The 13,194-nt window shown below is 51.5% G+C and overlaps 1 protein-coding gene across 3 annotated transcripts in view; it reads left to right on the top strand.

Moving 5' to 3' along the window:
• LOC147111345 (sodium- and chloride-dependent taurine transporter-like) overlaps positions 1–13,194 on the top strand; it is a 101,173-nt gene that overhangs the window by 65,883 nt on the left and 22,096 nt on the right. For all 3 annotated transcript variants that reach the window (XM_086002137.1, XM_086002135.1, XM_086002136.1), the window contains one exon: positions 4,754–4,856. In XM_086002137.1, coding sequence (XP_085858263.1) covers positions 4,754–4,856 — 103 coding nt within the window. The remainder of the gene's footprint in view (positions 1–4,753; positions 4,857–13,194) is intronic.

Below are 13,194 nucleotides of genomic sequence, written 5' to 3'. Positions count from 1 at the left end.
GGAGTTCTCCTCGGTATCCTGGCCAATGTTAATCCCTCAACCAACATCACTAAAACAGATTGTCTGGTCTTTATCACATCGCTGTTTGTGGGACCTTGCTGTGCGCTAATTGATTTGCGTTTCCTACACTACAACAGCGACTACACTTCAAAAAGGACTTAATTGGCTCTAAAGCGCTTTGGGATGTCTTGAGGTCGTGAAAGGCGCTATAGAAATGCAAGTCTTTCTTTAACATAGAAACATAGAAGATAGGAGCAGGAGTAGGCCATTCGGCCCCTCGAGCCTGCTCTGCCATTCAATGAGATCATGGCTGATCATCCAAATTCAGTACCCTGTCCCTGCCTTCTCCCCATATCCCTTGATCCCTTTAGCCTTAAGAAATATATCTAACTCCTTCTTGAATATATTTAATGAATTAACCTCCACTGTCTTCTGTGGTAAAGAATTCCACAGGCTCACCACTCTCTGGGTGAAGAAATTCCTCCTCATCTCTGTCCTAAATGGCCTACCCCTTATCCTTAGACTGTGACCCCTGGTTTTGGACTCCCTGGCCATTGGGAACATCCTTCCTGCATCTAGTCTGTCTAGTCCTGTTAGAATTTTATAAGTTTCAATGAGATCCCCTCTCATTCTTCTAAACTCTAGCGAATATAAGCCTAATCGACCCAATCTCTCCTCATACGTCATTCCTGCCATCCCAGGTATCAGCCTGGTGAATCTTCGCTGCACTCCCTCCATGGCAAGAACATCCTTCCTCAGATAAGGCGACCTAAACTGCACACAATACTCAAGGTGTGGTCTCACCAAGGCCCTGTACAACTGCAGCAAGACATCCTTGTTCCTGTACTCGAACCCTCTTGCTACGAAGGCCAACATACCATTTGCCTTCTTAACCGCCTGCTGCACCTGTATGCTTACCTTCAGCGACTGGTGCACAAGGACACCCAGGTCTCATTGCACTTCCCCTTCTCCCAATCTATTGCCGTTCAGATAATAATCTGCCTTCCTGTTTTTGCCACCAAAGTGGATAACCTCGCATTTATCCACATTATACTGCATCTGCCATGTTTCTGCCCAATCACCCAACATGTCCAAATCATACTGGAGTTTCTCTGCATCCTCCTCACAGCACACACGCCCACCCAGCTTTGTGTCGTCTGCAGACTTGGCGATATTACATCTAGTTCCCTCGTCTAGATCATTAATATATATTGTGAATAGCTGTGGTCCTAGCACCGATCCCTGCGGTACCCCACTAGTCACTGCCTGCCACTCGGAAAAAGACCCGTTTATTTCAACTCTTTGCTTCCTGCCTGCCAACCAGTTCTCTATCCAAGTCAGTACCTTACCCCCAATCCCGTGTGCTTTAACTTTGCACACCAATCTCTTATGCGGGACCTTATCGAAAGCCTTCTGAAAGTCCAAATACACCACATCCACTGGTTCTCCCTTATCTATTCTACCAGTTACATCCTCAAAAAATTCCAGTAGATTAGTCAAGCATGAGTTACCTTTCGTAAATCCATGTTGACTTTGTCCGATCCTGTCACTGTTTCCAAGTGCTCTGGTATTACATCTTTTATAATGGACTCTAGCATTTTCCCCACTACCGATGTCAGGCTTACCGGTCTATAATTCCCCGTTTTCTCTCTACCACCTTTTTTAAATAGTGGGGTTACATTAGCTACCCTCCAATCCATGGGAACTAGTCCAGAGTCTGTAGAATTTTGGAAGATGACCAGCAATGCATCTACTATTTCTAGGGCCACTTCCTTAAGTACCCTTTGATGTAGATTATCAGGCCCTGGGGATTTATCGGCCTTCAATGCCGTCAATTTCCCTAACACCATTTCCCTACAAATACTGATTTCATTCAGTTCCTCCCTCTCATTAGTCCCTATGTTCCCCGACATCTCTGGGAGGTTATTTGTGTCCTCCTTTGTGAAGACAGACCAAAGTATGTATTTAATTGGTCTGCCATTTCTTTGTTCCCCATTATAAATTCCCCTGATTCTGACTGCAAGGGCCCTATGCTTGACTTCACCAATCTTTTTCTCTTCACATATCTATAGAAGCTTTTACAGTCAGTTTTTATGTTCCCTGCAAGCTCCCTCTCATTCTCTATTTTCCCCCTCTTAATTAATCCCTTTGTCCTCCTTTGCTGAATCCTAAGCTTCTCCCAATCCTCAGGTTTGCTGCTTTTTCTGGCCAATTTATATGTCCTCTCCTTGGATCTTATGCTATCCCTAATTTCCCTTGTTAGCCACGGTTGAGTCACCTTTTTTGTTTTATTTTTATGCCAAACTGGGATGAACAAATTCTGTAGCTCATCCATGCGGTCTTTGAATGTTTGCCATTGCCTATCCACCGTTAACACTTTGAGTGACATTCCCCAATCCATCCTAGCCAACTCGCTCCTCATACCATCGTAGTTTCCTTTAATTAAATTCAGGACCCTAGTAAACACTCCAGGAATTCCTCCTCCACAGTATTGTTACTAATTTGGTTAGCCCAATCTATATGTAGATTAAAGTCACCGTAATGACTGCTGCGCCCTTATTGCACGCGGCTCTAATTTCCTGTTTAATGCCTTAGTAAGAAACCCCAGTAAAGCACCAAGAGCCTCACAATCTACCAGATGATGTGGGCGTCGCTGGCAAGGCCGGCATTTATTGCCCATCCCCTAGTTGGCCCTTGAGAAGGTGGAGGTGGGCCGGCTTCAGGGGTTGCCAACCCTGTTTGGAGGTATTCCTGGAAGTTTCATCACATGATCGCGCGGTGCCCCGCCTCCACTCTCCCACCATTGGTCGCTCGACACGCCCATCCTCGCGGTGTCCCGCCTCCACTCTCCCACCATTGGTTGCTCGACACGCCCATCCTCGCGGTGTCCCGCCTCCACTCTCCCACCATTGGTCGCCCGACACGCCCATCCTCGCAGTGCCCCGCCTCCACTCTCCCACCATTGGTCGCCCGACACGCCCATCTTCGCAGTGCCCCGCCTCCACTCTCCCGCCATTGGGTCCAACACGCCCATCCTCGCAGTACCCCGCCTCCACTCTCCCGCCATTGGTCGCCCGACACGCCCATCCTCGCAGTGCCCCGCCTCCACTCTCCCGCCATTGGGTCCAACACGCCCATCCTCGCAGTGCCCCGCCTCCACTCTCCCGCCATTGGGTCCAACACGCCTACCTTCAAGGTGGCCCCACCTTCCCAACCCAATTGGATAGAGGATAGACTCTTCGTTACCCGATTGGATGATTCTTGCCTGTCAATCAAGCGGCCCTTTTGAAAAGCCATAAAAGAAAAATATTTTCAACGCCCCGATGATTTTTTTTCTCCTGGGTTTATTTTGCTCCCAGCCAATGTCCTGGAGATTAATCTTCAATTCCTGGAGACTCCAGGGCCAATCCCGGAGGGTTAGTAACTCCGAGGCGGCTGCTCCCTCACAGCAAGCCATGGAGATTTACTGTGTCGTTGCCCCTGGTTACCACAACAGCAACCCAAGTGAGCTGGCTCCGGCTGTCAAACCACAACACGGGGGAAGCATCTGCAAGGCAGAGACTGTTTAAACAAACGGGATATCTGGAAAAAAATGTTGGCGTTGTCTTCCTGTTGCTGTCTGCTGTCTAAGGTCGTTAAACTTGCTGGAGGCGCTGCTGAAACTAGGCAGAGCCTCGCCCTCCTGCCCAGGCACACCCTGCTCAGGGGAGCAATCAAAATCCGCATCAAGGAGATCCCTGCCTTAGAAAGAAACATAGACATAGAAGATAGGAGCAGGAGTAGGCCATTCGGCCCCTCGAGCCTGCTCCGCCATTCAATGCGATCATAGCTGATCATCCAAGTTCAGTACCCTGTCCCTGCCTTCTCCCCATACCCCTTGAAAGGACTCATATTTCTCCAGCGCCTTTCACCACCTCAGGACGTCCCAAAGTGCTTCACAGCCAATGAGGCACTTTCTGAAGTGTGGTCACTGTTGTAGGAAACGGGGCAGCCAATTTGCACACAGCAAGCTTCCACAAACAGCGATGAGGAACATGCGTAGGGCACTGCCATTCAATTCAGCCCCTCGAGCCTGCTCCGCCATTCAGGGAGATCACGGCTGATCTGTATCTTAACTCCATCTACCCGCCTTGGTTCCGTAAGCCTTAATCCCCTTATCCATGCAAAAATCTATCAATCTCAGTTTTGACATTTTCAATTGACCCCCAGCCTCAACAGCTTTTTGGGGGGGAGAGAGTTCCAGATTTCCACCACCCTTTGTGTGAAGAAGTGCTTCCTGACATCACCCCTGAACGGCCTGGCTCTAACTTTAAGCGGCCAGTTAATCTGTGTTTTAGTGATGTTGATTTAGGGATAAATATTGGCCAGGACACCAGGGAGAATTCCCCTGCTCTTCTTCGAATAGCGGCCGTGGGAGCTTTTACATCCACCTGAGAGCAGACAGGGCCTCGGTTTAATGTCTCATCTGAAAGACAGCACCTCTGACAGTGCAGCACTCCCTCAGCACTGCACTGGAGTGTCAGCCTAGATTTTTGTGCTCAAGTCTCTGGAGCGGGACTTGAACCCACAACCTTCTGACGGTGCTACCCACTGAGCCACAGCTGATACCAGAAGAACAGACGGTAGTAATGTGGAGGGAGGTTAGAGCACCTTGCTGGAGGGAGGGGAGGGAAAGGTGGTGGTGGAGGGAGGGTGGAGATGGGAGGGCCTGTTCTCTTTTCTCCGAGTGACCCGATATTCTGTTTCATTCCAGGGTGGGTTGTATGTGTTCCAGCTGTTTGACTACTATGCAGCCAGCGGCATGTGCCTTCTGTGGGTGGCATTCTTTGAATGTATTGCAATATCTTGGGTGTACGGTAAGTTTTCATTCTCCTTCCACCCCGTGTCACAAATGGGCAAGTTCATATTGCCAACAATTAACGCATCACTGTCCTTGTCTCCACAGAGCTGTACCCACCAGTACTGTACCCCAGAGTTATACAGTGACAGACCTGTACCCACCAGTACTGTACCCCAGTGTTATACAGTGACAGACCTGTACCCAGCAGTACTGTACCCCAGTGTTATACAGTGACAGACCTGTACCCACCAGTACTGTACCCCAGTGTTATACAGTGACAGACCTGTACCCAGCAGTACTGTACCCCAGAGTTATACAGTGACAGACCTGTACCCACCAGTACTGTACCCCAGTGTTATACAGTGACAGACCTGTGCCCACCAGTACTGTACCCCAGTGTTATACAGTGACAGACCTGTACCCACCAGTACTGTACCACAGTGTATACAGTGACAGACCTGTACCCACCAGTACTATACCCCAGTGTTATACAGTGACAGACCTGTACCCACCAGAACTGTACCCCAGAGTTATACAGCGACAGACCTGTACCCACCAGAACTGTACCCCAGTGTTATACAGTGACAGACCTGTACCCACCAGAACTGTACCCCAGAGTTATACAGCGACAGACCTGTACCCACCAGTACTGTACCCCAGTGTTATACAGTGACAGACCTGCACCCACCAGTATTGTACCCCAGTGTTATACAGTGACAGACCTGTACCCACCAGTACTGTACCCCAGAGTTATACAGTGACAGACCTGTACCCACCAGTACTGTACCCAGTGTTATACAGCGACAGACCTGTACCCACCAGAACTGTACCCCAGTGTTATACAGTGACAGACCTGTACCCACCAGTACTGTACCCCAGTGTTATACAGTGACAGACCTGTACCCACCAGTACTGTACCCCAGTGTTATACAGTGACAGACCTGTACCCACCAGTACTGTACCCCAGTGTTATACAGTGACAGACCTGTACCCACCAGTGCTGTACCCCAGTGTTATACAGTGACAGACCTGTACCCACCAGTACTGTACCCCAGAGTTATACAGTGACAGACCTGAACCCACCAGTACTGTACCCCAGTGTTATACAGTGACAGACCTGTACCCACCAGTACTGTACCCCAGTGTTATACAGCGACAGACCTGTACCCACCAGTACTGTACCCCAGTGTTACACAGTGACAGACCTGTACCCACCAGTACTGCACTCCAGTGTTTGTACCGCGACAGACCTGTACCCACCAGTACTGTACCCCAGTGTTATACAGTGACAGACCTGTACCCACCAGTACTGTACCCCAGTGTTACACAGGTGACAGACCTGTACCCACCAGTACTGTACCCCAGTGTTATACAGTGACAGACCTGTACCCACCAGTACTGTACCCCAGTGTTATACAGTGACAGACCTGTACCCACCAGTACTGTACCCCAGTGTTATACAGTGACAGACCTGTACCGTCTAGTACTGTATCCCAGTGTTATAGTGACAGACCTGTACCCACCAGTACTGCACCCCAGTGTTATACAGCGACAGACCTGTACCCACCAGTACTGTACCCCAGTGTTATACAGTGACAGACCTGTACCCACCAGAACTGTACCCCAGAGTTATACAGCGACAGACCTGTACCCACCAGAACTGTACCCCAGTGTTATACAGTGACAGACCTGTACCCACCAGAACTGTACCCCAGAGTTATACAGCGACAGACCTGTACCCACCAGTACTGTACCCCAGTGTTATACAGTGACAGACCTGCACCCACCAGTATTGTACCCCAGTGTTATACAGTGACAGACCTGTACCCACCAGTACTGTACCCCAGAGTTATACAGTGACAGACCTGTACCCACCAGTACTGTACCAGTGTTATACAGCGACAGACCTGTACCCACCAGAACTGTACCCCAGTGTTATACAGTGACAGACCTGTACCCACCAGTACTGTACCCCAGTGTTATACAGTGACAGACCTGTACCCACCAGTACTGTACCCCAGTGTTATACAGTGACAGACCTGTACCCACCAGTACTGTACCCCAGTGTTATACAGTGACAGACCTGTACCCACCAGTAATGTACCTCAGTGTTATACAGTGACAGACCTGTACCCACCAGTACTGCACTCCAGTGTTATACAGTGACAGGCCTGTACCCACCAGTACTGTACCCCAGTGTTATACAGAGACAGACCTGTACCCACCAGTACTGTACCCCAGTGTTACACAGTGACAGACCTGTACCCACCAGTACTGTACCCCAGTGTTACACAGTGACAGACCTGTACCCACCAGTACTGTACCCCAGTGTTATACAGTGACAGACCTGTACCCACCAGTGCTGTACCCCAGTGTTATACAGTGACAGACCTGTACCCACCAGTACTGTACCCCAGAGTTATACAGTGACAGACCTGAACCCACCAGTACTGTACCCCAGTGTTATACAGTGACAGACCTGTACCCACCAGTACTGTACCCCAGTGTTATACAGCGACAGACCTGTACCCACCAGTACTGTACCCCAGTGTTACACAGTGACAGACCTGTACCCACCAGTACTGCACTCCAGTGTTGTACCGCGACAGACCTGTACCCACCAGTACTGTACCCCAGTGTTATACAGTGACAGACCTGTACCCACCAGTACTGTACCCCAGTGTTACACAGTGACAGACCTGTACCCACCAGTACTGTACCCCAGTGTTATACAGTGACAGACCTGTACCCACCAGTACTGTACCCCAGTGTTATACAGTGACAGACCTGTACCCACCAGTACTGTACCCCAGTGTTATACAGTGACAGACCTGTACCGTCTAGTACTGTATCCCAGTGTTATAGTGACAGACCTGTACCCACCAGTACTGCACCCCAGTGTTATACAGCGACAGACCTGTACCCACCAGTACTGTACCCCAGTGTTATACAGTGACAGACCTGTACCCACCAGTACTGTACCCCAGTGTTATACAGCGACAGACCTGTACCCACCAGTACTGTACCCCCGTGTTATACAGTGACAGACCTGTTCCCACCAGTACTGTCCCCCAGTGTTATACAGTGACAGACCTGTACCCACCACTACTGTCCCCCAGTGTTATACTGTGACAGACCTGTACCCACCAGTACTGTACCCCAGTGTTATACAGTGACAGACCTGTACCCACCAGTACTGTACCCCAGTGTTATACAGCGACAGGCCTGTACCCACCAGTACTGTACCCCAGTGTTATACAGTGACAGACCTGTACCCACCAGTACTGTACCCCAGTGTTATACAGTGACAGACCTGTACCCACCAGTACTGTACCCCAGTGTTATACAGTGACAGACCTGTACCCACCAGTACTGTACCCCAGTGTTATACAGCGACAGGCCTGTACCCACCAGTACTGTACCCCAGTGTTATACAGTGACAGACCTGTACCCACCAGTACTGTACCCCAGTGTTATACAGTGACAGACCTGTACCCACCAGCACTGTACCCCAGTGTTATACAGTGACAGACCTGTACCCACCAGTACTGTACCCCAGTGTTATACAGTGACAGACCTGTACCCACCAGTACTGTCCCCCAGTGTTATACAGTGACAGACCTGTACCCACCAGTACTGTACCCCAGTGTTATACAGTGACAGACCTGTACCCACCAGTACTGTACCCCAGTGTTATACAGCGACAGACCTGTACCCACCAGTACTGTACCCCAGTGTTATACAGTGACAGACCTGTACCCACCAGTACTGTACCCCAGTGTTATACAGTGACAGACCTGTACCCACCAGTACTGTACCCCAGTGTTATACAGTGACAGACCTGTACCCACCAGTACTGTACCCCAGTGTTAGACAGTGACAGACCTGTACCCACCAGTACTGTACCCCAGTGTTATACAGTGACAGGCCTGTACCCACCAGTACTGTACCCCAGTGTTATACAGTGACAGACCTGTACCCACCAGCACTGTACCCCAGTGTTATACAGTGACAGACCTGTACCCACCAGTACTGTACCCCAGTGTTATACAGTGACAGACCTGTACCCACCAGTACTGTACCCCAGTGTTATACAGCAACAGACCTGTACCCACCAGTACTGTACCCCAGTGTTAGACAGTGACAGACCTGTACCCACCAGTACTGTACCCCAGTGTTATACAGTGACAGACCTGTACCCACCAGCACTGTACCCCAGTGTTATACAGCAACAGACCTGTGCTCTGAACCGTAGTGTTATTCTGGAAGGATGGTATCTAGACTTGTTCTGCAGGATGTTTCTGAAGGTTGAAGTGGACACAGATTTACGAGGATGATATCTGTACTGAGAGGTTATAGGAAAGATTGAACAGGCCGGGGCTCTTTTCTCTAGAAAAGAGAAGGCTGAGGGGAGACCTGATCGAGGTCTTTACGATTATGAAGGGGTTCGATAGGGTAGACGTAGAGAAGATGTTTCCACTTGTGGGGGAGACCAGAACTAGGGGCCATCGATATAAGACGGTCACTGATAAATCCAATCGGGAATTCAGGAGAAACTTCTTTACCCAGAGAGTGGGGAGAATGTGGAACTCGCTCCCACAGGGAGTGGTTGAGGCGAAGAGCAGAGATACATTTAGGGGGAAGCGAGATAAACACGAGGGAGAAAGGAATAGAAGGATATGGTGATGGGGTGAGATGAAGAGGGTGGGAGGAGGCTGGTGTGGAGCAGAAACACCAGCACGGAGCAGTGGGGCCGAATGGCCTGTTCCCGAGCTGTACATTCTGTGTAATTCTCTATAAAACTTCAGACAGGCAGCATCACTGAGACCCGGGGGTCAGCACTGCTGTGTCTTCACTCCCTGGGATGGCCGCTGGGGCTGGTTTGTTTGGTGATGAAGGGAAGCCTGAGATTCCCCGCTTCCTCCTCAGTTGCTAATCACAGAGCAGCATTGAGGTCAGGATCCAGCGGAGGATGCTGCGGCCAGCGGGCCTCTCGGGGGCGGGGGGGCGGGGTGGTGGCGGGGGGAGACAGGTTATACCTTTGAGCCTTGGCCCCCTAACCACCCTTCCTCCAAGAGAAAATAGTCTCCCAAAATCCTTCACGGTCCCTGCACGCAATCGCATGACAGCTGGGGCTGGTCTAAACCCACGGCCCTCTAATAAATGGAAAGAAGACCCTTCCTGCAGAATCCCCTTCCCTGCGATTACATTCGATGTTTGAATCAGCTCATTCTGTTTCTAATTTTACATTAACGCTATTCCGGACTGTCATTCCATGACGCAAGATAAGCTGAGCTTTGCCGAGCACATTAGGATATTTTTTGACCTCAGATTTGCACCTGTCTCTCTCTCCCATTTTTGGCACCTACGATATTCTATCTGAGCTTCACACTCCCAGTTGTTACAGGGTGGAAATATTTTAACGAAGGGTTTAATTAGTTTTTAAAGAGCAGTTTCAGTGAACTCTCGGTCGTTGATCTTCGGCTGCAATTGTTCATGTTGGTCAGAAACTGGTCAGTAAAGGAGGATGGCATCGAGTGTACAGCACAGGAACAGGCCATTTGGCCCCTCCGCTCCGTGCCGGTGTTTCTGAACCACACGAGCCTCCTCCCACCCTCTTCATCTCACCCCATCACCATATCCTTCTATTCCTTTCTCCCTCGTGTGTTTATCCAGCTTCCCCTTAAATGTATCTCTGCGATTCGCCTCAACCACTCCCTGTGGGAGCGAGTTCCACATTCTCACCACTCTCTGGGTAAAGAAGTTTCTCCTGAATTCCCCAGTGGATTTATTAGTGACTTATATTGATGGCCCCCAGTTCTGGTCTCCCCCACAAGTGGAAACATCTTCTCTACGTCTACCCTATCGAACCCCTTCATAATTTTAACAACAACTTGTATTTATACAGCGCCTTTAACCTAGTAAATCATCCCAAAGCGCTTCACAGGAGCGTTATCAATATAAATTTGACACCGAACCAGGAGATAGTAGGACAGATGAACCAAAGCTTGATCAGAGTGATAGGTTTTAAGGAGCGTCTTAAAGGAGGAGAGCGAGGTAGAGAGGTTTAGGGAGGGAATTCCAGAGCTTAGGGCCTTGGCAATTGAAAGTCTGGCTGCCAATGGTGGAGTGATTAAAATCGGGGATGCGCGAGGCCAGAATTGGAGGACCACAGAGATCTCGGAGGGTTGTACGGCTAGAGATGGTTACAGAGATAGGGAGGGGCGAGGCCATGGAGGGATTTGAAAACCAGGATGAAAATTTTTAAATAGAGGCGTTGCCGGACCGGGAGCTAATGGAGGTCAGTGAGCACAGGGGGTGATGGGTGAACGGGACTGTGTGTGAGTTAGGACACGGGGGCAGTGAGCACAGGGGGTGATGGGTGAATGGGACTGGGTGTGAGTTAGGACATGGGGCAGTGAGCACAGGGGGTGATGGGTGAACGGGACTGGGTGTGAGTTAGGACATGGGGCAGTGAGCACAGGGGGTGATGGGTGAACGTGACTGGGTGTGAGTTAGGACACGGGGCAGTGAGCACAGAGGGTGATGGGTGAACGGGACTGGGTGTGAGTTAGGACACGGGGCAGTGAGCACAGGGGGTGATGGGTGAACGGGACTGGGTGTGAGTTAGGACACGGGGCAGTGAGCACAGGGGGTGATGGGTGAACGGGACTGGGTGTGAGTTAGGACACGGGGCAGTGAGCACAGGGGGTGATGGGTGAACGGGACTGGGTGTGAGTTAGGACACGGGGCAGTGAGCACAGGGGGTGATGGGTGAACGGGACTGGGTGCGAGTTAGGACACGGGGCAGTGAGCACAGGGGGTGATGGGTGAACGGGACTGGGTGTGAGTTAGGACACGGGGCAGTCAGCACAGGGGGTGATGGGTGAACGGGACTGGGTGTGAGTTAGGACACGGGGCAGTGAGCACAGGGGGTGATGGGTGAACGGGACTGGGTGTGAGTTAGGACACGGGGCAGTGAGCACAGGGGGTGATGGGTGAACGGGACTGGGTGCGAGTTAGGACACGGGGCAGTGAGCACAGGGGGTGATGGGTGAACGGGACTGGGTGTGAGTTAGGACACGGGGCAGTGAGCACGGGGGGTGATGGGTGAACGGGACTGGGTGTGAGTTAGGACATGGGGCAGTGAGCACAGGGGGTGATGGGTGAACGGGACTGGGTGTGAGTTAGGACATGGGGCAGTGAGCACAGGGGGTGATGGGTGAACGGGACTGGGTGTGAGTTAGGACACGGGGCAATGAGCACAGGGGGTGATGGGTGAACGGGACTGGGTGTGAGTTTGGACACGGGGCAGTGAGCACAGGGGGCGATGGGTGAACGGGACTGGGTGTGAGTTAGGACACGGGGCAGTGAGCACAGGGGGTGATGGGTGAACGGGACAGGGTGTGAGTTAGGACACGGGGCAGTGAGCACAGGGGGTGATGGGTGAACGGGACTGGGTGTGAGTTAGGACACGGGGCAGTGAGCACGGGGTGATGGGTGAACGGGACTGGGTGTGAGTTAGGACACGGGGCAGTGAGCACAGGGGGTGATGGGTGAATGGGACTGGGTGTGAGTTAGGACACGGGGCAGTGAGCACAGGGGGTGATGGGTGAACGGGACTGGGTGTGAGTTAGGACACGGGACAGTGAGCACGGGGTGATGGGTGAACGGGATTGGGTGTGAGTTAGGACACGGGGCAGTGAGCACAGGGGGTGATGGGTGAACGGGACTGGGTGTGAGTTAGGACACGGGGCAGTGAGCACAGGGGGTGATGGGTGAACGGGACTGGGTGTGAGTTAGGACACGGGGCAGTGAGCACAGGGGGTGATGGGTGAACGGGACTGGGTGTGAGTTAGGACACGGGGCAGTGAGCACAGGGGGTGATGGGTGAACGGGACTGGGTGTGAGTTAGAGCACGGGGCAGTGAGCACAGGGGGTGATGGGTGAACGGGACTGGGTGTGAGATAGGACACGGGGCAGTGAGCACGGGGTGATGGGTGAACGGGACTGGGTGTGAGTTAGGACACGGGGCAGTGAGCACAGGGGGTGATGGGTGAACGGGACTCGGTGCGAGTTAGGACACGGGGCAGTGAGCACAGGGGGTGATGGGTGAACGGGACTGGGTGTGAGTTAGGACACGGGGCAGTGAGCACAGGCGGTGATGGGTGAAAGGGACTTGGTGCGAGTTAGAACACGGAAAGCAGAGTTTTGGATGAGCAAGTTTATGGAGGGTGGAAAATGGGAGGAAAGACCTCTAGCAGGTCACCCCTGAGCCTTCTGGAGAAAAGAGCCCCAGCCTGTTCAGCCTTTCCTGATAGGTGTTACCTCTCAGTTCTGGTATCATTTTGGTA

The sequence above is a fragment of the Somniosus microcephalus genome, chromosome 11 (assembly GCF_052327205.1).
Source record: "Somniosus microcephalus isolate GS21.2 chromosome 11, FLI_Smic_1.0, whole genome shotgun sequence".
In the NCBI taxonomy this organism is placed as follows: Eukaryota; Metazoa; Chordata; class Chondrichthyes; order Squaliformes; family Somniosidae; genus Somniosus; species Somniosus microcephalus.
This window is presented reverse-complemented; position numbering and strand designations above follow the sequence as displayed.